Genomic DNA, 25,907 nt, shown 5'->3' with positions numbered 1-25,907 from the left:
GTAAATAAAAGATCTCTTTAAAGCATTGGTTTTTTGGCAAGGTAAAGCAAGCTGCCCATTACTGGACCGTCTAGTGTTGTGTTCATGAACAGTATTACTAAAAACTATTTGTGTATGTATAGAAACCGGAGATTTACTGCTCATGACTGACTTGAACCGCGTAAGTGTATTAAAAGACAACCTATTGGCAACAGTAAGCCATGAGAGGCAGGCATGCATATGGATCACATTAGATCTTAGTGGGCAACCCAGTACTAACCGTGCTGCCCTGTTCTGGACAACCTGGAGCTTCCTGAGTTCACCACTGACAGCAGATGACCACACCGTAGAGCAATAGTCCAGATGACATAAGACTAAGCTTTGAGCTATCTGACCTAAAAGGGGACGAGCCACAAAAGAGCAACATTTCCTCGCAATACCAATTGCTCTTCCCATTTTCAAAACAATATAATTAATGTGGTTACACCAAGACAGAGAGAAGTCTACCATTACGCCAAGGAGTTTAGTACTTTCAACTTGTTGAACTTCCGAATTGCACAAGTTTAACTCAAGCTTTGGGCTTGTGGATAACCTGCGCCTTGTACCAAGCACCATGCATTTAGTCTTGGAAAATGTTGAGAGCAAGTCTATTACATAAAACCAAGTCATGCACAATTTTTAGTTCTCTGCTCAAGACCTCATTCACATACATTGCATGACGGTGCAGCATAATACAATGTCGAATCATCTGCATAAAGAACAGTTTTAGCCACTTTTGTAGCCCAAGATAGATCATTCATAAAGATTGAGAAGAGTAAGGGTCCTAAGCAGCTACCCTGTGGAACTCCACAGTCCAGACCTCTGCTACTGGACAGGCTGCCATTCAAATACACCTTCTGTGATCTGGAGGACAGGTAGCTTTTGATCCACTTTAATGCTGAATAATTAAAACCATAACATTTAAGTTTCTCAACCAGTAAAGAATGGTCAAGAACATCAAAAGCAGCACTAAAATCCAAAAACACAGCACCCACCATCATAGAATTATCAATGGCTTTTAGCCAATCATCAGTCATTTGTATAATTTATCATTTAGATGTCATTTTGCTGTTTAGCTTGGTTTTTATTTAAGTCTATTAGGGTAACTCTTCTTATGCGTGTGTTCAGTCTTTACAGTTACAGTGGTGTCTGATGAAGGAAGTCCGGTTCAAAATTTGAGCCCAGCTTTCTTGTCCATGTTCTTGTGGAAAGGACCGTCAACAGGAAATCTACCCCCGCAAAAAGTTGAGTGACTAAGCAACAGTAAGAGTTGCTCGACCCAAATGTTAGAAAACATGAAACAAATTGATCCTCTTCTTTGTTTCCACTCAGGCCAGTCAAATGAAATGTAGCCAACCCCTTCAGAATGACAGAAATGATCGTTTCTACTTCAGGTAAGATGCTTTACATTAATCTCTTCTGCTCATTTAAATAATGGTAGATATGGTTAAAATTACTGTAAGGATTTACTGTATCCTTCAATACTCTGCTTAAACACCTATGTCTTACATGTTGCATGATTGAAATGTTATTTCAACTGAAATAAATGTATGTTGTCCACATATATTATCATATTTGATGTACATTGGTCGGATTTGAGGGGCTGTGTGGGACCCTAGAGTATCTTTTTAAAAATCTAAAAAAAAAAAATTACATGCTTTTTTGACTAATCTGTATCTTCCTCCAAAATATGATCTCAATGTATTCACATTGAAAGGAGTTAAGTGCATCATTACATCCCAATTTTTGATTGGAGTGTATCTTTACACTCCAAGTTAAAATGATAACAAAATCCCAGAGAAATTGAACTTGCTCTATCAATAGGAGCACATGTCTTTCTAGATGCAGCTCTATGAAATGATGTAGATATTTTTTGCGTTTCTCCGCAGAGATAAAAAAATCCCAGAGCTTGTTGGAAATTACTTCATACAGTTTTCTCTGCAAGTCTGCAAAGATGAGCCACTCTACAGTGTTCAGGTTGGGTTGACAACACAGCACCTTCATGGAGGCTGTTACCAGGATTAAAGTGTTATTGATGCAGGATAGTCTTATCTTAGTGCTTATTTTTCACCTTTTTCCTAGATCCCTGTGAATGTTGTGGCCAATCAGCCTGTCAGATTGAGCCCGGAATGTCAGATCTCAAGCCCTTCTGTTTCCTACAGTAAAGATATTTCTCACCGTATTTTGGTGACTGATATGACTCTGTGTATAGTGGTAAGTCTACAGTATATACCGATTTAGAAGAAAAGGAAGGAGTACCTTTATTTTTGCACATTTGTCTATTCTTTATATTTGTATAAAGATTTAGTTGCTTTTAATAATTACAGGATATGCACGGAAACCCAGCAGGACAGGGCCTGGACGGAAGAGTGTCTGTTTCTATTGGCTGTCCTGAAGGTGATGGTACTAAAACGATTCCCCTGTTTGAATATAAACACAGCAGATGCCAGATCAACTTGGTAGATGGGAAGGCCCGCATCACAGTGAGCAGTCATTCCTCAATGCTTTGTTTGAACTTTAAATTGTTGTACAAATAATAATGTGTGTAATTAAAACCCCTGTAGAACCTGGCTATCATGGAGAACAGTCCTGGTGAGAATGGTAGTAGCTACACCCTCCTCTTCCAACCGGAATTAAATATGCCCTTCACACCTCTGGAACCCTATAAGCTCCCCTTCAATTTTTATAATGGTACAGTATATCACTGCTCCCATGTTTAATGCTTGAATGCTTAATCGGGGTTTCCTGATCCACCCATTCATGCTTAGCTGGACTGCAAACTTCTGACTTTCCATGTACAAGTGCTCTACTCTGACCACTAGGCCACCACTTTCCAAGGCTAACACACTCAGTCAATCATACAGGCAGATTTCACCCACACAGTAGTTTTTTGTTTTGAACTTTGGCCTCGTAACAAGATGTCCTGGGTTTGATTACAAGGTTAGGCCTCTTTCTGTGTCTACTTTACATGTTCTCCCAGTGCTTGCATGGGATTGCTTCACCATCCCAAGCATATGTTTTTTGAGTGTGAAGAAAAAAATTATCTTTAAAAATGTACTTAAATTCAGGGAAAACTAACTCGTCTACAGAGGATCTTTGGGTGTCACCTTTACAAAGAATGTGTAAGCTCAAAAACATGGCTTGTGTCTTTCACTGCAATGTTCAGATGTACCAAGTGTGAAATAACCGTGCAAATTAGTGGTGCTTCATTCATGCAAACTTCATGGCTTGTCTGCAGCTATTGATGCTTTGAGAACATGTAGAGATGATGCTGTTAAACTGTTGATAATATCAAAACAATTAGCGGTAGACCTCAGAGTGATGTTTACAGGGACTGTTTTTTAAACAATAGATTGAGTACTTAAACAGTAATGTTTTTCATATCCTCTTTCATATACACATATATGCATTTCCATAAATTGGCAACACTGGGGAGAGCTCCTTCCCCCCTGTCCCCCCACCTGTTCACCACACTCTGGTATCTGGAACCAAAGTGTTCCAAAGAACGTATAATGTACATATTACTTCCTGATGTAAAGCAGCAATCATCTCTGAGCTTTTGGTATAACTTACTTTTGATGTGGTCTTGATTTCTCAGAGCAAATCTGCAGACATCATAATGACTGTATTGCCACCTCAATACATGTCAGGGTTGGTGTCAATTACATTTCTCAATTACAATTACGTCTATAGTTATCCATGTTCAATTACAAGTCAATTATAATTACTGTGACCAGCTTTTTTCCAATTACAATTAAATTAAAATTCTTATTTTTCCCCTGAAAGTCAATTACAATTTTGTTCTCAATTACTAAATTTCAAATTAATTTAATCACAATTAATGAGCATTTATTAAATATCAAGGTTAACCTTCCTCTTGTTTTAGCTAACTGTTAGCTTCTCTAATGGGTCAGTTTTAACCAATATTTTAAATCAACTGTAAAATACACTGTTTCTCATCTCTCTCTTGGTTACCTTGTTAGGCTTCCTAATCAATGAAAATATTGGTATTAATATTTTTTGTGTTGGTATCTGAGCCTTTTTTCTGTCAGTATAGCCCTAGATTTGTATTACACGATTACAATTATAATTGACCCCCAACCCTGATACATGTACGGCCTGAATTTTCCCACTAGATTCTGACTACCAACGAAAAATGTCTGAAATGACCAAGAAGAAAGATGAGCTCACCAATGGAATCAAAGCCTATAAAGACATGTTTGATACATATCGAGGACTTCTTAAAATGCTGACAGGTAAGAATAGGTTTTTGATCAAATCTAATATCTCAGCGAATATATTTTACCCATTAGTGTCTCTTTCACATGCCTAATATATCTTTTTTACCAGATCGATACAATGATGCACGTCACATTGAGACTGTGTTTCAAGAAAGGCTGAGCAGTATGAATATAACTATTTCACCAGCTGTAACTGTAAGATACTTTGATGTGTTCAGCTTTTTTTTTTATCTCTAGAAACTCAAATATTCCCTTCAATAATTTTGTTTATCTTTTTAGATACAAAATATCACCAGAATGATACAGGAGAAAACTGATGAAGCAGAAAGGATTTGCGTGCCCAGACGAGTTTGCAACGAACCTGACCCTTTCAAGGCACAGCCAGATGTTCTAGGAAAGGTAATAACATCTTCTACATGAACGAGGTACAACACATGTAGTATGGGATATCACGCCCCTGCGTGGCCTACTGAAGTCGTCCTTCAGTTCAGTAGCCGCTCTTCACCGACCCCAGCTGTGTAGTGGGGCAAAGAAGTGTTGTACCTTGTTCCTTTCCTTCAGGGAACAGAAGTTATAGACATAACATTTCGTTCCCTTTCAGTCGATTCACTCGGTTCAACACATATAGTATGGGACATGTATACACGCCCCGCAGAGCAGCTATGAACCGGAAACCAACCTCCAGCACCTCTAGTGCATGCTAGACCCAGTGGAAAGAACCGAATGGGCCACCGAAGGGGCCGTTACATCCAGACGGTAAAACCAAACAAAAATGTGTGGTAATGACCAACTGGCAGCATGACAGATGTCACTTAAAGATACCCCCCTAAACAAAGCCCACGATGGACATACGCCCCTGGTCGAATGTGCTCTCACACCCTGAGGTACCTGAAGACCCCGGCTGTTGTAGGCCAGGGAGATAGCCTCCACAATCCAGTGAGATAGCCGCTGTTTAGACAGGGCTTTACCCTTAGATGGATTAGCAAAACAAACAAACAGCTGGTCATCCAAATGCACGCTCCTAGTGCGGTTTATGTATTCACGTAGAGCACGTACAGGACACAAGGAATGTAACCCCCTTTGCTCCTCAGATGCAAAAGGAGGAGGGCAAAAATTAATTAGCTCAAAAATCATGGCGCTATGACCTGAAGGGATGATCTTAGGCACATACGCCATATTCGGGCGTAATGTGACCTTGGAACCATCTGAAGTGAACTGGATACAAGAAGGATGCACTGATAAAGCATGAAGGTTGCCCACTCGCTTAGCGAAGGTCAAAGCGAGAAGTAGTGCAGTCTTATATGAAATAAATTTTCATATCTGCTGACTCCATAGGCTCAAAAGGGGGGGCCACAGAGATCATCCAGTATTACAGTTAAATCCCATGAGGGCATGATGGATTTCACCACAGGCCTCTGCTGGAAAATTCCCTTTAAAAAAACGCATGGCCAGCGGATGCGCACCCGGCATCACTCCATTGAAACCAACATGGTTGGCAGATATAGCCGCCAAATAAACTTTAATAGTGGAAAAGGACAGACCTTTATCCAGCAATTCCTAAAGAAAAGTCAAAACTTCCACAAATGAACACATTGAAATGGGAGTACATCTCAGTCCTGACACCATTGCTCGAATGCTCGCCATTTATGAGCATATAAGCCACGAGTGGATGATGCACTAGCACTCTGGATCGTTGCTACCACACTTGGAGGCAGACTCTATGCTTTAGCCTTTATGCTCAATTTGAAACACTGAAGCTTGTTAATAGAATTAGCGCTCCGCGGGCAGCCGCAGCAGCTGCTAACACCAACAGGGGCAGTTAAACTAATTTTAGGTAGGCAGTAGCCACGGCAGAGATAGAGCTAACTAGCAGCAGCTTGTTAGCTCCACTCGGTAGAGGTGTTCTTAGCGAGGTGAAGAGCGTAAGAACTGAAGGATGACTGTGATGACGGCGTATTTATGAGGCAGGCGGAGCCTCGCTTACGTCATCACAGATCATCTGCCTTAAAAGGCGTGATTAGAGGTTTTCTTCAGTAGGCCACACGGGGGCGTCATATCCCATACTACATGTGTTGTACCGAGTGAATCAACTGAAAGGGTACAGGTTTTTTTTTTTTTTTTTTTTTTTTTAAATCATTCTATTGTAATTTGAAGATAATGGAGGTACAAGGAATACTACACAGGGCTGCAATATCATCCTAGTGCCAACTTTTCAGAATTTAATTTGCTAATTTAAAACAACTACCTATAAAAAACGGTCAAAATGTTAATTTTATAATTACGGCTCCCTCGGTAAGAGCGCAGGGTTGAGCGCGCTACTTCCGGTTCCAGGTTCATGACGTCACCGGGTCGCCGTATTTTTTTGGGTTAATAAAGAAAAATAAAAGGTCAATATTAAAAACGTTTTTGTACCGTTGAAAGTCATTTAAGTTAATATTTCATGGTTATTTAATATTATTCCCGTGATTCCAAACTTACTTTAAATGACGGGTCATGAACTCACTTCCTCCTTCGTCTCCATGACTGTGGACGGAGGCTGTGCTGAGTGCTTAGTCAACCTTATCACAAACTATATACTAAATGAGTAAAATAAAACTAAAAACTAAACAATATTTATACAAAAAGTACACAAAATGAAAACAGAAATGCATACAAATATTCCTAAAAGGCTCCAAAAACACCCAAAATTACTCCAAAATACATACGTTACAGAAAAATACACCAAACAACAACAAAAATATGAAAAATATTTATACAAAAGTTCACAAAATGACAACAGAAATGCATTAAAATATACAAAAAAATCCTCCAAAAACACACAAAATTACTCCAAAAAACATACATTACAGAAAAATACAACAAACATATGAAAATGACTCAAAATACACAAAACTAAATATTTATACAAAAATACACAAAATAACAGAAATGCACAAAACTACACTAAAAAAGATACAAAAATACACAAAAAGATTCCAGAATCACACTACAATGGCAACAAAAAACAATAATTATACAAAAAATGCACAAAAACACAACAGAAAGATACAAAAATACGCAATTATACCCCATATGCTCCCACATGAATGCATACTTCCGACGGGCACTGTACTAGTTTGTTTAAAAACTTTAGACTTTTGATTGAGAACCGTCTCATATTAAAGTTGTCATTTTTTAATAATGAAGTTCAAAGGCCAAATTACAAAATTACACAGTGGGATAGCGGAGTGCCAGAAACAGACTCATTTTTTTCATTTATTTATTTAGGGGCCTATTCTCCTGTCTGGACTTAAGCGCTTTTTTGAGTGCCTGCAGTTACGCACCTCTCTCCTACGCGTATTCAGGCTACTGCCACGCCCACCACGCGTAAGTAGGGCAAAACCGTGTAGTCTGTGAATGAAGGCGGGCTGAAGGAAAGGAGCCGGTGATGTAATTTTTCGGCCTGGAACATGGAGTTTTTCATTCATACATTTTCTCTTTTTTTTCTATCTAATTCTAATGTGTGCACTTTGTGAAAGCGTAATCTCTATAACTATTAATTTTTCCATATTTTGTTGTTCTGTCTCTGTGTTTTAAAATGCAGGTTTGCCACCTGGCGACTGTGCACGACGATGCTGCTGCATGGGTCATCTCTTGGCACATCGGTAACAAGATGAAATGTGTGGTCGGCAAGACGACTGAAGCTGCACAGAGGATCTACAAAGACACAAAGGGTGTGCAGATGGTCCTGGCCTTGGACAGTGTCTATGTTTCGCCAGATAGAAGGTGATGATTTAAAAGGAATAATCCCGAATCAAAAACCTTTGTCTTTCTTAGGTTTAAAACACAATTTAACGGCAAGGTCATTAGGAACCTTTTGTTTGTTGGTTCAAGGTTTTTTATTGTCATTTTCATCTTACCATAAAAAACTAAGTTTGTTTCTCGGGACCAGCAGCATACAAGATAAGAAATATTAACGGAAACATAATGTGAACACAATACAACAGAAATAAATAATGAAGAAAGTACAAACAATACACACAAATACAGTAAGGTACCAAGGTGGATGTTTTGCAGCATCAGAGCTTAGATTCCAGAACTAACTTTTATTCCATCTCCTACTCCAGTTTCACACATAGTTATTTATTTAAAGTTGTTATGGATGCACCACCTAAAGCAAATGAAAGGAACTGGTACGATTTGAACAGAGATGGCAAAGGACGATCTGTAAAAGTGCTTTTTAAATTCTAAAGGGTAGTTGGGATATTTTTTATTATATACACACTTCTGTTTCAACTATGCATTTATTACACACCATTAACTTCATTCTGGCTTATTGTATAAGCACTGGTGACTGTAATTATTGCCACATTGAGAGAAAGCTTCCTTCCTTCATTTGTTCATGTGCTAACAATGCTGCCTGGAGGAACCATATTGTTTCTGTTACATTAATTATTTTGGTGGTAAATTTACCTCTATTGTTTTTTAAGATCTATTTTTTCCCCATAAAGGTTTTACCTACAATAATAAGCTAGCATTTTAGGAATTTGTTTCAGTAGAATAATGTTTGTTCAGTTTCAGTTCAAAAGTCTACTTTACAACAGCCTTTTTTACTGTAATGTCCTTGTTCTGTTGTGCGAATGAGAAGAGGCTAAAACTTAAGTTTTCTGTCTGCTGTTGATGGTTTTTTTATTACTGTAATTTCCAGACTATAAGCCGCTACTTTTTTCTCGCGCTTTGAACCCTGCGGCTTAAACACTGACGGGGCTAAATTGTGGATTTTTCCCGGTTTTATAAGCTTCATGTCACTTCATTTCTGTGAAACCTTACTCGAGTACAGCAGCCCGCCTCATTAGCCAATAGGGTGCGGCCTATGTTAGGCTGCAGCATGCGGCGTTTGGTAGGATTTCTCTTATTGCTAAATTATTGTAATGCGGCCAATAAAACTGTGCGCTTTATAGTCCGGAAATTACGGTATTGTTGCTGTTTTTTTGGCAGAAGTTTGACTGGAGTGGCTAATTATTACGGTTATTTCACTGGATGTCCCAAATGTCAAAACCTCAAATGTCAGCCTATTATTTTTAGGTTTACATCACAGGACACCAAAAAAAATTGTAATTTCTCTTCCTAAATTGTCACAAAATGAGATGTTTTTTCAAAGTTTTTCCCAAACGGTGATGATCATTGATGGTGACGATTAATTTCTTGATTGCTAAACAATGATGAATAACAATAAGAAATCCTATTTGTTTATGCACATGTTTTGCTCATAAAACTTTAAATGAATCATTCCAATACACTGGTGCAGGGAATGTCTTACTGTATATGGTAAATGCAGCCAGACATATCCAGATACAGTATATGCATGCTTTGTATACATCACTTTGGCATTGTGGTCAGAACTTAACTATTTATTTATTTTTGCTTATAGATTCATTTTGATTAAAGCTGCTTGAGATGAAAATCTGTTATCAGAGAAACCCGTAGTTTATGCCTCATCGATCAATGATTCGATGGTCATTTTCTCAAAAAAAGATGTAAAAGGTTGAAATTGCCGCTATAAACACTTTTATTGATATTTTCAAAAAAGTTTTGCGCATTGTATTGTGGGATGTAATGTCTCGTAAATGGACAGATACATACTTCATTCTTACCGTGATTTTTTGTGTTTCTTTTCCATATAAAAGGACATTGATTTGCTTGACACTATTTTTTTCCCGATAGTTTGTTCCTGGTTTTCCCCTTGATATCACCTCACTCCGCAAGACATTGAATATCAGCCAGATTGTGATCTTTCTTTATAAACCCCAAAAAAACATACGCCATTTTTTTACCACGACTTTCAGAAATGTGTTGGGGAGTCACTTTGGCAGAGTTTTTGGGGTCAAATACATGAAATCAATCTAAGAATGAAGTAAAAACACTTTTAAGCATCCATCTATGGGACTCCACTTCCCACAACGCAATGCGTGAGACTCCCGATGATGAAGTGGACAGTGGAAATGAAAACAAACTTTTAAACAGAAGACTCAACCTTTGACATTTTTTTCCAAGCAATTGATCTTCGATCTATTGATTTATGACGCCTACAGTATGGATTTATCTATACCAATGTTACATGGAATTCACAGATCTGGTCTGAGTAATTTAAACATCATGTTTTAGGTCAAGTTACTAGTCTGTATATTTTTGTATGTGGTAGACTCTTCATTTGAAAAAAAAAGTGTTTTAAATTATTCCTTGAGTATTCCTTGTTACTTGCCAGGTCACTGCCACATGAGCGAAATGGACGAATGCTTTTTGATCCCCCCGGGAACCTGGTGAGCGCCAGAAGCCTACTGGTTTACTCTGAGGACCAGGAGAGCTGTGGAAAAGGTAAACCGTTTGAATGGATTTTCTCCTGGCCTTGCTGGGTTATAGCAAACGTCCATGTTTTCAGGATTTCTGTCGTTTATATAAATCAAGGTTTGGATTGGTAATTTAATGTTCATATATATTACAAAAAATATAGATGAAATTTACCAATAGGAAATTTAATCTGATTTACCATTTTTTTAATGTGCAAGTTATGATAAACTTTGCTAGATTTAAAGCACATATCTGTGTTTGCTTCCTAGTGTTCAAAACTCTCCTTGGAGACACCATTGTGATTGATGACTTGCACTCTGCAAACACTTACAGACGAGAGGTAAGTGATGCTGATGGTCATAGCTGTAGATGCTCCATGCTTCTGATTGTGCTATGTTCTTATACTCCTACAGTATAAGAATATATATATCTATGTTCTTCATACTTATTTATTTTATCTTTTTATCTATAGCCTCTATTATTGTATCGTATTTTATCTCCATTGCACTATTTTTTTCGGTGTTTATAAGGTTTTTCTGTGTTGCCTTTTGTTGTTTTTTTTCTTGCACTTTATCTGAGATGTAATGACAGAAAATGTCCCCACTGCAGAATCAATAAAGTTTACTAAACAAGCTGTCACTTCCAGGTTGTAAGGAGGAAGATTCCATGTCCCACTTTACTGACCAGGGATGGGGAGAGGGTCAGCTCTCAAGGCATTTTTGGAGGATTACAAAACAAAGCTCCACCAATGGGCACCCTAGAATATGTCTTTGGAGCGCCGCTACCACCACAATACATCAAGGTGACAGAGGAAAAAAGTGAGTATTTGCACAATCTGGTTGAAAAACAATGATGTTCTGGCTCATTTATTTTGCTAAGTTTAATTTTATTCAATTTCTTTCATCAGAGATGCTTGTTGAGTATAAAACACTTGTGGAAAACACAATGAAGGCCGAGCACGACAAAGAGCAACACTTCATTGCCATGACATCGCCGGAAAATGAGGCACACAAACAAGAAATGCTGGCGAAACAGGAGCAGCTATCGAAGCTTGAAAGAGAACTTGGTTTGTTTATTGAATTAGATATACATTATCTACATACACATAAAGGTGTGCTGGGTTTTTTTTTTTTTTTTTTAATTTCCTACATTTTCTTTTACAGAATCGATGCAAACCAAACCAGTCAAACGGCAACTAGAAAGCGATGCCAGCACTTCAGGCATCTCTGCAAAAAGACAGAAAATTTAACCTGGAGCTTTTTTTTTATTTTTTCCAAACTACTGTATCAAATGTCTTGTTTTCAGATTGTTTTTATATGTTTTCTACCTTGTTAACCTTAAAACTGCTCATGAGTTTATTTCAGAAGATGTGCCTTAATTACACTTTACATTACTCAGGTTCATGTGACTTTATTAGTACCAGTAGGTAGATTTGTTTTGCAATGAAAAAGAAACAGAGGATGGTATGAACAGTACATTGACATTAACAACAACAGCTGGAACTCTGCCGACAGAGGGTGGCAGGAATCTGCCGTAATGGAGCGGGTGATCCGCTGTAACAGGGACTCCACGGTCAGCTGAGGCTAGCCAATGAGTCGACTGGACCATTTTAACTGGCCCAGTTTGTTTTTGTCTTTCAGAGGTAATCCTCCAAACCATGACACCAGACAAAAAGATAAAACCAATTCAATAAAAGCAGGGTCATCATAGTTTTGTCCAGGTGGAAGTAGGACAGCTTCCTTAAGCAGTGAAGACACTGGTGGCCCCTTTTAAGCACAGCTTCACAGTTCTCCTCAAAGTTCAGAGTGTTGTCAATGATGGTCCCAAGTTATTTGTAGAATTGAACACTTTCAACATTGACTCCCTTGATGGTCGTGTTGTCATGGTTGTTCCTCGTCAGTCTTCTAAAATCAATAATCATGTCTTTGGTTTTAACAATGTTAACTTCCAGATATGATTCATCGCACCATTTCATTAAATCATCAGTTATAGGGCCATGGCTGCTCTCGTTGCCCTGGAGAAGACTAATGACCACTGTATCATCTGCATACTTTAAAATAGACCAATTTTTAAAAGTACTCTGACACATGTTTGTGTAGAGAATAAAGAGCAGAGGTGACAGCACACACCCCTATGGAAGAGCACACTGATAAAAACCCATTCACTCTGACTCTGTGTCCTGTTTGTTAAAAAGTCTAAAATCCTGCTCACAAGATTTTTACTTAAGTTAAAATGATCAAACAGCCGGCGGATTAAAATGTGGGATTGAATCGTGTTAAAAGGCATCCAATTCCCTCCAGGTGTTTATGGAGCAGATTAAACAGAGTTAGTGGCATCGTCCAGTCCTCTGTTGGGCCTATAAGCAAACTGTAGTGGGTCAAGAGCAAGTTCAGTTTTATATAAAAGTTCTGATCCCACCTGCCTCTCAAGGGCCTTCATTGGGAGCGAGGTCAGGGCTATGGGTCTAAAATCGTTTAAAATGTGGGGACGGTTTGATTTAGGGATCGGGACAATAACAGTATCCTTCCAGACTTTGGGGACATGCTGTGTTTCTACAGATTTATTAAAAATATAATAAAAAGTGAGCTCAGTTTTTGCACAGAACTTAAGTAAATGACCACAGATTTTGTCTCTACCAAGACTCCTGTTTACTTTTGAAAGCTTTCACAACATCCCTCTGGATTATGGGAAAATGTTGATTGTCCTGAAGTTTAAGGCTCAGTTCCCACGTTTCTTTAATAAAATCAAACATATCAAAACGATTATAAAAACAGTTCAGGGCAGTAGCAAATTCAGTGTCTGAAATAAAGCTGTTAAAACGGTGACCGAGCAAAAAGAACCAATCAGAGCCAGGATTGAGTTTGATGGGCTGTCTGACAGCTGTTGCTCACAGTCCCTACCCCCTTCCCGGGGTTGAAGCACCGTCTTTTTTACAGTGTATGGTCTGGAAGAGTAGAAGATGGAATTAGCAACTTTTTTTGCTTGTAAGGTAATTACTGCTGCTTAATTTACATTATGTTTGATTTGTTATTGTTACCCTAGAACTATGTGGTGCATGTGTTTGTTCATGTGCGCGCAGCAGCGTCCGTGTGGGCTGCTATAAGTGACACTGTGTTGTTGCTGCTGCTGAGGTGTGTGCACATTGAGAGAGAGAATCGCTGTAGTAATATGCTTTTAACAGCGCATGTTACTGTGATGTTGCTGTCGGGCTAACGTTAGCTTGTTAGCTCCTCTGAGGGAAGAACTCTGTAAAGTTTGGAGGCTGGGCAAGAGAGCAGCGGGGAGGGAGGGGGAAAGAGGGATCTGAAAGTCCTGGACTGCACCTTTAAGACAATAAAATATATGGAATTTTCTGGTTTAAAACCCTGTTTCATGATTGAAGAGACAATTGTTTTACATTTGTATTAAGTACAGTTTTTTTTTTGTTTGTTTTTTTTTAACTTTTACTAGGGAGCAACTTCAATACTTGTACCAGAGTCACTTTTTTAAATTCAAGTATATACTTTTACTTGAGTACTGAATACTGTTACTTTTGCCACATTTGAAGAGCTGTAGAGCATTGGTATTGTTGGGAAATGGTGACTTGGATTTATGGCACAGTGCATGTCAGAGAGGGTTTGGAAACATGTGGAGGGACTCCATCAGTGGTGGAGGGGAGGCTGAGACGTCACAATTGAGCTGAATGTGCGCTGTTCAGACTGGGACCAACCAGTGCAGCACTCACTGGTGTCTGAAAGCTTCCTGAGCAGCAACAGTAGACGCACGATGCGTGGACTTCCATTTCTCCACTGGTTATTAACTTTACCACTCATCAGTGGAACACCATTCCAGTACAACATGTTTCAGGGAAACCCGTACTCTGGGGCTGAGACACGACCGAGAAACAAGTGAGTTAAACCAACTCCTCATTCTTTACGCAGTTTGGTTTTCCGTGCGTTATTACGCACTAACTCTGTCATCTGAGCGCGTTGTCCACCTTTGATTTAAACGTGAATAATAAACTAAAGTCGCACCTTCCTACAGGAACTGGTGCGCCTACGTAGTACACAGGAATGTGAGCTGTGCTGTGGTTGGAGGGACGGAGAGTTTCGCTCAGCCTGAGGTTCTGCCATGTCCACCGGAGCAGCCGCACTGCGCGCACCAAGTAATGTGCGTAACGCTGATTGAGTATTTTCCTCTTTTCCTTTTGCAACGCGAGGAAGCACAAACACTTGGGTTTATGGATTGAATAGCTTACAATTGATTCGAAATGTGCACAATTGAACAGCCTTCAAATATTTCAAACAAACATTAGAAAAATAGCAAGAGTAGTTTATAGTAAGTAACATTTCAGGGCTCTACATGAGATTAATACATCTCTCTCTCTCTCTCTCTCTCTCTCTCTCTCTCTCTCTCTCTCTCTCTCTCTTTATTTTTAAATCAACCGAGCAAGTATTTATCATAAAGTGAAAATCTTTAAAATTAAAACCAAAAATAGGAAGTTGTTAAATATTATTTTAACTTGATTTAAACAAGTTAAAATGTGTTTTTACATGAGTTAAATAGACAGACATGTGTGAGTGACACGCTGCAAAACAATTGGAGACCATGTGTAACTTGGCTGGGTATGAGATTTTTCCTCATGCAATGCATCTAAAGCCTTATCAATACTAGTGTTGATACCCGTACATAAATTAATAAACTCCATATGGTTTATTAACAGTAAAATCTGTACTCTAGAATATTTATGTCTTTATAAAATAAATACTTAGGTAACAAGCTTTATACATAAGGCTGACATTATGCTGTCATTATCAGTCATCAGCATGAATAAGGTGTCATAAAGGCTGTCATTAAGTGTTGTTTGCTAAATTATGACACCTTTGGAGCTATGTTGGCATTTTTTGGGTTGGGTGGAGGGATCTAGTAGGGTTAAGGTTAGGGTTTAGGGTGACAAAGGGTTAGGGTTAGAGTATTGAACAACACTTAATGACAGCCTTCACGACACCATATTCATGCTAATGACAGGTGTCATGTCATAATAATGACAACATAACGTCAGCCTTACGTATAACACTTCAAGTAAAGTGTTAATAATACGTATTTAATAACATTGACACTTACTTTTTCAAATAGTGTAAGGCCTGAGACATTTCCTAAAACTCTGTTTGTTCTCATTTTTAAAATTTTTAAAATCAAGTACATCAAGTACCACTTTACCAAAGACAACATCAGCTTTAGTGGACCAGATGAGGAATGAATGTACATATTAAAGCTTTATCTAGTGTTTTAATTGAGCTTGGTTATACTCCCATGTCAAATCTGGATCTGTTGATTTGTTTTTTTTTTTAAACAGATGATGCATTTCTGTGTTAAACGCTGAGGAAAGGGTTGTTCATTATTGGTAGGACCCTGGAGACCTTCAGCTGTCATGAGTCAAAGCATTGCACATATGACTGGTTGACTAATTCTTTAGTGTGATGCTATGAATGTTAAATTGTTTTCCACCCATCATCGTTCTAAGAGTATGTCTAGCCCGATGGCTTGTATAAGAAAAACTAAGGTTTTTAAATGGCCTTAAGTGATGGCTATTCTTATCTGTATGTGTTTGAGAATGTTAATTGTATGAATTTATGCTACTTAATGTGCTATGTTTCTAGATACCACACACACTTTAGACCGACATACAAGATTGCCTTTAAAACAGTGACCGAGCTGGAGTGGAGGTGTTGCCCAGGGTACCAGGGCAACGACTGCAGGGAGCTGAAAGACGTTAAATTTCTCCAAGCAGAGCAATGGCCTCATTCTCCTCCTGCAAATGTTCCAGTTCCACAAGGTAGAAGATACCAGTACAGTATAAACAAAAACATTACACAAATGGCATCAGACAAGCACCAGTTTGAAAACAGTAAACATTACCTTTCCCTGCATGTGTTGTTATCATCCAGCTCCAGAACTGCAAACAGACGGACAGAGAAACCAACCGTGGGGAGAGGCTGGGCCGTTTATAAGTCAGACAGGTCACAGGACATTAGAGGGTCACGGAGGGTCTTTAGGTTCACAACATCTAGAGCAGGAGGTGCAGAAACTGTCCCAGATGGTCCTTGACATGCAGGCAAGAATGACTGATATGACCTCAAATCTGAGGCTGGACTTTCAAGAAGATGCCAGTAAAATGCTGGTATCGCTGCTAAATGAGCACAAACAGCCTGCCAGCGCCCGTGGCCCGGAGATGGAGACCATTCAGGTGGAAGGCTTCTCTCTGGGTCCAGGGACAGCATCGATGGAAGAAGTTTTGACCAGAATTAGTCAGGTTACAGATGAGCTGGAGTCTAAAAGCAACACCCTGGATGACCTTGAAGGTCGTGTCAACTACCATGATGGACAAATTCGACTGTTAATGGAAGCAACACACACCATGCTACCAACCAGTCCTCCTGCCAATGACGCAGACCTGCGTGCGTATCTGGATGTTAAGATCCGTGCTCTAAGAGATGAGATCATGGAAGGCATTGAAATTAAAATGGCAGACCTGAAAAACTCGTGTGATTATAAAATCACATCAGTTCAAGAGCAGTGTGAAGAGAAGGAAAATAACTACCTCAGTTTGGCTGAGCTCATGGACTCCAAGGAAACCGACCTCCGCAGTGAGATTCAGGAACTTAGGAACAAGCTGTCTCATCAATGCAAGAATGACACTCAGGTTTCCGTTGCTGTTCTGGCACGAGTGGAAAACCTTGAAAACCGGCTGAACTCATCTGAGAAGGCGGTGGTTGGTGATTCTGTAGAGGAGATTTTGAGGAAAGGACAAGCAGAGGCCATTCAGGACCTGAAAGATGCTTTTGATGACAAGCTGGCCTTCATTGAAGATAGACTTGATATTCTATTGGTAGATACCGACTCTATCTCTCCAAATCAAGGATCAACAGGGAGATCAGCTTCTTTTGAGAGGGACATAAACTCTATGAAAGACTCTGTTCAAAATCTGCAAGAGAGACTCAACACTTTAGACCAGCTGTGCTCAGCAGAGTGCAGAAATAATCAATCTGTTGTGGAAGAGCTTCAGCAGGACTACCAGAGGTGTAAAGCAGCTGTTGATGCTCATACATGCAACGCCACAGCAATAGAGAAGCAGCTCAACAGCAGTAAAATACTTGGACATATACTAGGCGAGTTAAGCCACCTTAAAGGTTTTATAGGGAAACTGGAGGACGCACGATCAGATGTAATCCATCACCCGGCTCAGACAGTCAAGTCCCTCAACTCTACTTGGGATCAGGTTCAAACAGGGCCTGAACATAAGGTCAAGGAACTTTTGGAAGCACACCAAGAAAAAAATGCACAGCTGGGACAGCTAGTGAATGAGCTGAGCATGGAGGTAAAAACCGAGGTCGACCACTGCAAAGAAAAAACCAAGTCTGTGAAGGAGGAGATGGCCCACATGGACAGCCGCGTTGCCAATGTGGAGACATTCTGCAGCAAGCTGGATCCAATCGCTGGAACCCTCCAGCGGATCAAGGAGGGCTTGAATAGGCACGTCACTGCGCTGTGGTCCTGTGTGAATCAGCTAAATGGAACAGTTGGTTCTCATGCTCGTGACATTGGAGGGCTGAATGGAACAACTCAAATCCTCCACAACCAATTTCAAAATGTGGCCAAAGACCTAGAGGTGTTAATGAAAAGCTCTCCTAGTACGGAAGGTAAGACAAGTGGGCTGTAATTCCAACTAAAACATCTCTTACGGTTGGCAAGCGTGAAAAAGTTATTACAAAGCAAAATTTGTTACAGCAGCTAAAAAAAATTCTAGTTCAAATAAATGTTCAAAACTACAATCTCCTGATGTGAATTGGAGTGTGGAAGATTTTTTAATGAAGTTTCCACTCCTTTAGCCAACAACTAACAACATTTCCAACAGCTCTATCTTTGGTGTGTTTGGATCACCATGTGACACCAGCTCACCTCTCACAGGCATGTGGTCTGTCATTTTTTACTCAGTGAAAAAAATGTTGTAAACGTTTCAAAAAGATTAATAGCGGCAACACTGGAACATTCCTAATTACCTTTTGAATGACTCATATCTGATTAGTAACAAAGGTTATTTATAGATGTCCTAGTTTGGGAGAGACTTCTTCTCCACCAATGCCCTGTAAGTGACGAAACCTCGTTCCTTCTATCGTTTTAGCCAATTTTTGACTCATGTTCATCAGGCTGGGTTGAACTCACTCATCCAGTATGTCTCACTGCTCCAAACTCAACTTAGCAACCAAACAGCTGTGATGCTTCCCATCCCTTAGATCATGGGCTGGGCTACAGCTCAAAGGTTCCTCACAGATTTCCACTGTATGAGTAGCTGAAACTATTGTGGGGTTTGAGTGAGAGGAAGTTGGATTTTCACCTAATCGTGTTCTCAACTACACCAGGCTGCACTGATTGAAGACAGATGCTTGGCCTATTAGTGCCTATTTGCTTTGAGCAATGTCTTGGCTTGATGAAATATTGCTCAGCAGGCCTGCTTATGCATCCAAACAATGGAGAAAAGGGGTGTGCGTTTGTTCAAAAGCTGCATACTTGTGCATATAGGTCGTTGTACTCAAAAATGTAACATCACAGCCAATAGAAACAGGTACCAATAGAAACAACTATTGGTTATTAACAGAAAATGTAATTGAGACACTTGGTTTTGTTGCTGGTAACATGAGAGTATATATTTTCCTTTAACATTGCTAATGCTCTATCTCTCTCTGGTCTGAATTTGCTCTTTAATGGCACCCACAGGACAGAGCTGGACTCTCACTGTTGTAAAAGTAAACCTAGAAGCACACCCATAACGTTTACGAGCCAAACCTCTTCCTCTGGGACAGCCAGTTACGACTTTATGGTGCAGCTGATGCAGCGTCGCAGCTTGTAACACGCTGTTGTCTGAGCTGGGATTAAAATGTTGCTTGTTCTAAAGCCAAAGATGTGTTTTTAAGATTTTATATTTCTCATGTTTGGCTAACTAATCTCAGAAATACCGACTCACGCTCCTCTAGCCCATAATTCTCATCCCCAAATGACCTTTTACAGTTTTAATGTAGTTTCCCAGTGATGATTTCTAAACCCTTAGATAATCAAAGTCACTTTTTTTCTATATTTGCTTTACTTGATCCCGTATTTAAATATTTATCCCCCTTTAGGAGACTATATAATGCTGCTCAGAGGAGACAATCACAGGAAGCTTATCAAGGATTTCTTGACAATGACCACTCCCAATTTTAGAACTAAGAGCCTCTTGAGTTTTCAATCAGGTGCTACTGAATCTGTCTCATTGCTCTTCATTCAGTGTATTTTATTTTATTTTTTTATACTGCATCACTTGTGTTCCCATTGTCTTGATCCACATCTGCTAGTTTGAGATCAGGCAGTTCCCAATGTCTCATCATCAATATATGTACCATGATGTCAGCCCAGTTGTTGACTTGGGGGGGGAAAAGGAGGTCAGGAGCAGAAGAGCAGTAAATTACAGTTTTCTCAAAGGTTTTGTCGGAAATCCTTAGTTTTTTTCTTGGATTACCATAAAACACAGTTGGAGAAACGGATGAAAATCACTTTATTTTGAGTCTCAAATACAAAACATTTATTATTAACCCCACGTTGTTCATAACTAAAGACTTTGCACAGGAATGAAGTGCTAACATAAGAAGAACTTAGAGTTAGGGCTGGGCGATATGGACCATAACTCATATCTCGATATTTTTTCACAAAATGGCGATATACAATATTAATCTCAATATTTTTAACTCAATGGAGTCATAACAGAGAGACAATTCAGGGTTAAATTTGCTTATGAAAAATGCCACACAAGCACATTTATTAACAAACAGATGCACAATATGTGCCACTTTTGGCTTTTTCTCCTATAAGGGACAGCACGTGTGAGTGAGTTCTGGATTGTGGCTTGTTTTGAGGAAGATCTGGGTTAGAACACATTTAGAAGTCCATCTGACTGTGCTGTTCTGAGAAGTAACGAAAACAGCGACTCAAAAAACAATTATTTTAATACAAAATAAACTATAGAATATGACTAAGAAATATTTATAAAGAAGCACACCGCTTCACTACTCTAAGTATAAAATAAATACTTGTATGATGTTATTTGTAGTGTGATTATATAAATAAAAACAAGTTAAAGAAAAAAAAGAAGGTATATCTCGATATATTCTATATTGTAATTTTTTATATAGCTAAAATAGAAAGCTCAGTGTATCCTGAATCTCGATATATCACCCAGCCCTACCTAGAGTTATAAGTAAATTACAGATGTGAACTCTCCTAATGTATATACATGCATGTTTATATATCTTTGTGAGAGTGCTTCCTTCGTGGTTTGTTTGACAGTTAGTGTCTGATGTTACTTTGTGCAGCTTTGTGTGGCTCTGTTATGGAAACCTCTCCAGATAATAGTGCATGTTCTGCATGGTGAGGCTTGTTGGCTAATGACCAGTGGGAGATAAGGCCGTCACTTTCTGGTCAGTGGTCAAACACGATAACTGGATCAAGCAAAAAACAAGATGACACCTGACCCCGAGCGTTTTGCCAGCTCTCTCTTAGGGCTGGGCAAGATATCGAGATCCAAGATATGTCGAGTTTTTTATTTTAGTGATATAGAAAATGTCAATATCGAGATAAAACTTTTTTTTTTACTTGTTTTTATTTATGCAATTACAAAGTATGAATAACATCATACAATTATTTAATATTAATCTTAGAGTACAGTCAAACATTGTGCTTCTATAAAATGTTTCCATATTTCTGAGATATATTTTTTATAGCTTATTTTGTATTAAAATAATTGTTTCAGGAGTCAGTGTTTTTGTTACTTCTCAGAACAGCATGAAAAGCACAGTTAGATGGACCTTTAAATGCGTCCTAACCCAGACCTTCCCCTAAACAAGCCACACTACAGAACTCACTCACACGTGCTGTCCCTTAGAGGAGAAAAAGCCAAAAGTGGTACATATTGTGCAGCTGTTTGTTAATAAATGAGCCTGTGTGGCATTTTTGAGAAAAGATATGAGTTTTGGTCCATATTGCCCAGCCCTAACTCTCACTGATGCTGCTATCTGTGGTGGTGGCATAAGTGGTTCTTCTTCAGTGAGTGATGTAAGACATTTAAAACATTTCTGAAGCCATAGTGTGGATTAGGTTTTAGTGACTCATTTGGTCAATATGCAGTAATTTAGTGTGTGGACATGAGGATGGACCGGAGTGGGTAATGCTGAAAATGGAAGTTGGACTGACTGTTGAGCAAAAGACGGAGGATTTAGAATAATGCGTCAGTGTCCGGTTTGCTGATGATGTTTGACAGCAGCTGTATTTACAGTATGCACTGTTCACCTCTTTCATCAGGACACCAAAGAATCCCTCACATTCACACATGAAATATGAGTTTTAATCTTTACTCCTAGTATCACGTGGAGGTGCTCTTTAGCCATTGAAACACGTGTGTTCTCGCAGACTTTCCAGCTGTGCTGTTTATTAGCTAGACACCACCAGTCTCACTGCACGACTGACTGGGCGAGGGGACTCTGGTATGCCTTTTAAGTGCCTCGTTTTGTTGTTGTAAACCAACTATAGTGGCAAAAAAAATCCCCCCAGGCAGAGACTGTGATAAGGTGATAAACTCCCATGTTTGGGAGCTGTTTTCCAGGAATGTGGTAATTTAGAGCTAATCACTTTATGCTGCTCGATGAGTCCATGCTTGTCATTTGCTCTGTTTACGTCCTCAAAACCTGGAAGTCATAAAAACACACTGCAAGGGTATTAATAAGCCCCAACAGTAGTCCTGTCATAAATTTAAACTCAACAGGAAGTTTCTGGGAAAAGAGAAAGTGGATAAACAAACTGAACAAAACCACATAAAGTATTAAAATAAGTTATTCCTGTGGGTCCTTTAAAACTCAGCTCTTGCAAACAAGTCATTTTAAAATCTAAAGAATATTAGGTAAACATTTTCTACCATAATATATCTATAGGTGCTTGTTGTGAGTTTTTAAATGTGCGTGATTGTCACTTCTGTAATGTACTGGCAACCTGTCAATCGTTCACTCAACCCTCCATCTTTAGTCACTCTGTGTTTCAGGATCAACCCTATTTATATAAATGCTAAACAAAATGTCTAAATGACCGTTTAAAAAGGTAAAAGTCAACTGTTTTTCCAGTATTTACTTCTAAACATAAATCAGTCCTCCTGAGGGCTGCTGCTCTGAACCTGCTTTGTCATTGCTGTTCAGTACTGTACCTGATACACACACACACACACACACACACACACACACACACACACACACAGAAACATAGATAGGATTTTAAATGCTGCAGATTTGGTGTCTGGGGTGTTGTATGTTGTATATAGAACGTGAACATTTATCTTTTAAGAAGTGCTTTCCTAACTAGTCTCCTTTAGATTATACAGTACCTACAAAGTAGCTCAGAGTTTTAGAAAGGTTGGTGACCCCTGGGTTGGGCTAACAAAGGGTTAGGGTAACCAACGAAACTTAATGACAGCCTTCATGACACGTAATTCATGCTAATGACAGGTCTCATGGCATTTGAATGACAGCGTAATGTCAGCCTTTATGTATAAAACTTCAAGTGAAGTGTTACCAAACATTGTTGGTGAGATGAATAGAGAACTTCCGACAGTTGGGCTCATTTCAGTGGAACGTAACTATAAGATAATCTGTCAAACAAGTGTCCAACGTGTCAGGAATGAAGATTGACAGCAGAGTGCAGTATGTAGGAATAACGTAACTGCTCCCGTTTGAGTGATGTTTGCATGTGAGAGTGAACTCTAAAGACACAATCTGTAACCAGCTGTTTGTGAACATATTTGACCTCTCTCCCATCCCTCACCTATTATCCACTATGTTCAGGTGTTCACCTTCAGGAGGAGCAGAGACATCCCCAAACAACCAGTAAGAGTATGACAATGTCTGGTGGCTCTGAGGGCGTCCCCATCCCACAGCCCCCTGTGATGGAGACGGGAGAAGCAGGGCCTCCTGGGAAAATAATGTCATCCAATCTGCCCCGGGGCACTGACGGCAGCATGGTGGCTGTTCAAGGTTTTGCAGGAGCACCGGGTGAGACACGTGGAAAACGTTCCCCTTCTGCCTGGCCTCCATCGTTCTCCTAAACATCTCACTGTTGTGTTTAATTTGTAGCTTCTCCTCACAAATCCTCCGACCCCCTAAAGTCTAACATTCCTGCGATCCTGGGTAAGCGTTACCTCAGCTTGTCTGTGCTGCATTACCACCGATATTTTAAAGCATGAGTTCAACTCTCTTTGATCCACAGATGCAAACATACCCCACAGATCTCCTCAGAAAGTGGGCGTGGCTGACGGTCAGACTGTTTAACAGAGGCAGAACCTGAATAATGAGTTTCTCTGTTTGATATTTGAGTGTTTTTGCTTCCAGAGGGAAGGGTGAGCTTCTCAGCCGGTCTGACTCTGCTGCCGTTTCAAGGCAATATTGGAATCATTCGATTCAACAAAGTGCTGATCAATGATGGAGGACATTATGATCCTCATACAGGTAACTGCTTTACAATGCACAACTTGTGTTTCTCAAATGGTCGTACACAATAACACTACAGGGGGTACTTGAGAGAGAGGAATTAACTTTTTTAATGAAAGCATTAAAAAAATATGGGGTCTTATAATGTTTATTTTTAGTTAAAAATTATAATCACACTGAATATTACCAGCAACACACAAAATGACAACAAAAACACACAAAATAAGAGAAAAATATACTGAATAATTAAAAAAGAAAACAGACAACAAAAAAATACACAAAATGACACCAGAAACACACGCACTAAGAGAGAAAAATACTTAAAATTACCAGCAACACACAAAACTACAACAAAGACGCAATAAATGAGAAAAATACACAAGATCACTACAGAATAGACAAAAATTACAAAGAAACATACAGAACAACATAAGAAACAACCAAAAACACACACACTGAGATAGAATAATTTAAATAATACCAATAATACACAAAAACAACAACAAAAACACACAAAATAAGAGAAAAAATTTACTGAATAATAAACATAACAAACAACAACAAAATATAGAAAATGATGATCGAAAGAACATGAACTGAAAACACAAGAAACGGTCTTTGTCCCACATCAGAAGGAAGATGATTGATACCTCTCAGAACATCATTTCTCACACATGCTCTCCCTTACTGGAGAAAAAGCCAAAAGTGGCACATTTTCTGCAACAGTTTGTTAATAAATGTGGCTTTGTGGCATTTTGCATCAGCAAATTTAACCCTGTATCGTCTTTCTGGTCACACCTAATTTTAATTAAAATTATCAAGATTTAAATTGTATATTGCCATTTTGATGATTTTTGGTCCATATCACCCAGCCCTATTGCCAATGTACATCCCAGATAAACAGAAAATGAAAATTGAGTTGAAGCTTTTTGAAAAATGTTATTTCAATCCAAAAACTAAACTGTTGCATTGTAGCTACTTTTATTGGTTTGGGACTTTTGTGTGTGGAGTTTGCCTGTTCTCCTCGTGCTCGCATAAGCTTCTTCCAACAGTCCAAAAATATGTTTAATTTAAGCTGTGGAGCAGGTAATGCCTCCCGGTGGCAATGGTTATGGTCGTGGTGTTGTACAGCGTCAAACAAATCTTTCTACTTGTTGACACTGTTTAAATCAGCACAGATGTGATTATTTTTAGCTAAATTCTCTAAGCTAATCCCTGTGTGTTCTCAGGTATTTTCACCATCCCCGCTGATGGCCGCTACCTAATAACGGCTGTTCTAGCAGCACAGAGGGATGAGAAGGTGGAGGCGGTTCTCTCTGTGTCCAACCGCAGCATCCAGAGACTGAACTCTGCAGGTTTTCTGTCTGAAGCTCCAGCGTCGCTCTCCAACGATCAACGAACCTGCAGCTGTCCGACCACGCTCAGCCTCGTGCTCCCACTCAAACGAGGAGACCGAGCAGGAATCGTTATGACGGCTGGAAAACTGGCCATCTCAGCGTCTCCTGAGATTCTGTCATCGTTCAGCGCCGTTCTTCTTTACCCCAGTGCATCAAAACGGTAGCAGAACACTGACGTAGTATGAATGGAGAAAAGATCCCTGAACAATAATATAAATTTCATATTTCTATTTCTGTGCCTGAGCTTTTACATGTATTCATGTCAATGTACAATTGTTTACAGCTGCATGTTGAAGCTAATTTATTATATTTCATTTTTAAAAGTAGGGACACACATAGTCGACCACGTCTCCACTGACAAATGTGTTTTATTAAAACATCCTGAAAGA

General features: G+C 39.2%; 2 protein-coding genes across 4 annotated transcripts in view; both read left to right on the top strand.

Moving 5' to 3' along the window:
• smchd1 (structural maintenance of chromosomes flexible hinge domain containing 1) overlaps positions 1 to 13,171 on the top strand; it is a 30,996-nt gene extending 17,825 nt beyond the window's left edge. For both annotated transcript variants that reach the window (XM_028434069.1, XM_028434070.1), the window contains 15 exons: positions 1,147 to 1,262; positions 1,351 to 1,412; positions 1,908 to 1,995; positions 2,101 to 2,232; positions 2,346 to 2,501; positions 2,583 to 2,709; positions 4,155 to 4,274; positions 4,369 to 4,454; positions 4,539 to 4,658; positions 7,843 to 8,024; positions 10,504 to 10,613; positions 10,856 to 10,926; positions 11,233 to 11,404; positions 11,494 to 11,652; positions 11,750 to 13,171. In XM_028434069.1, the coding sequence (XP_028289870.1) occupies positions 1,147 to 1,262; positions 1,351 to 1,412; positions 1,908 to 1,995; positions 2,101 to 2,232; positions 2,346 to 2,501; positions 2,583 to 2,709; positions 4,155 to 4,274; positions 4,369 to 4,454; positions 4,539 to 4,658; positions 7,843 to 8,024; positions 10,504 to 10,613; positions 10,856 to 10,926; positions 11,233 to 11,404; positions 11,494 to 11,652; positions 11,750 to 11,835 (1,787 nt within the window). In that variant the 3' untranslated portion in view covers positions 11,836 to 13,171. The remainder of the gene's footprint in view (positions 1 to 1,146; positions 1,263 to 1,350; positions 1,413 to 1,907; positions 1,996 to 2,100; positions 2,233 to 2,345; positions 2,502 to 2,582; positions 2,710 to 4,154; positions 4,275 to 4,368; positions 4,455 to 4,538; positions 4,659 to 7,842; positions 8,025 to 10,503; positions 10,614 to 10,855; positions 10,927 to 11,232; positions 11,405 to 11,493; positions 11,653 to 11,749) is intronic.
• Positions 13,172 to 14,064: 893 nt separating this feature from the next.
• Positions 14,065 to 25,907, top strand: emilin2b (elastin microfibril interfacer 2b). 2 transcript variants are annotated; one of them, XM_028434687.1, is made up of 9 exons: positions 14,065 to 14,473; positions 14,610 to 14,735; positions 16,226 to 16,401; positions 16,514 to 18,265; positions 23,480 to 23,686; positions 23,768 to 23,821; positions 23,901 to 23,948; positions 24,026 to 24,139; positions 25,351 to 25,907. In XM_028434687.1, the coding sequence occupies exons 1-9, from the start codon at positions 14,352 to 14,354 to the stop codon at positions 25,680 to 25,682; spliced, it is 2,931 nt and encodes a 976-aa protein (XP_028290488.1). In that variant the 5' UTR covers positions 14,065 to 14,351; the 3' UTR covers positions 25,683 to 25,907. The 2 variants fall into 2 exon arrangements, with proteins under 2 accessions (XP_028290488.1, XP_028290487.1); XM_028434686.1 differs by having other exon boundaries at positions 24,023 to 24,139.

Source organism: Gouania willdenowi, chromosome 20 (genome assembly GCF_900634775.1).
Source record: "Gouania willdenowi chromosome 20, fGouWil2.1, whole genome shotgun sequence".
Taxonomy (NCBI): domain Eukaryota; kingdom Metazoa; phylum Chordata; class Actinopteri; order Blenniiformes; family Gobiesocidae; genus Gouania; species Gouania willdenowi.
This window is presented reverse-complemented; position numbering and strand designations above follow the sequence as displayed.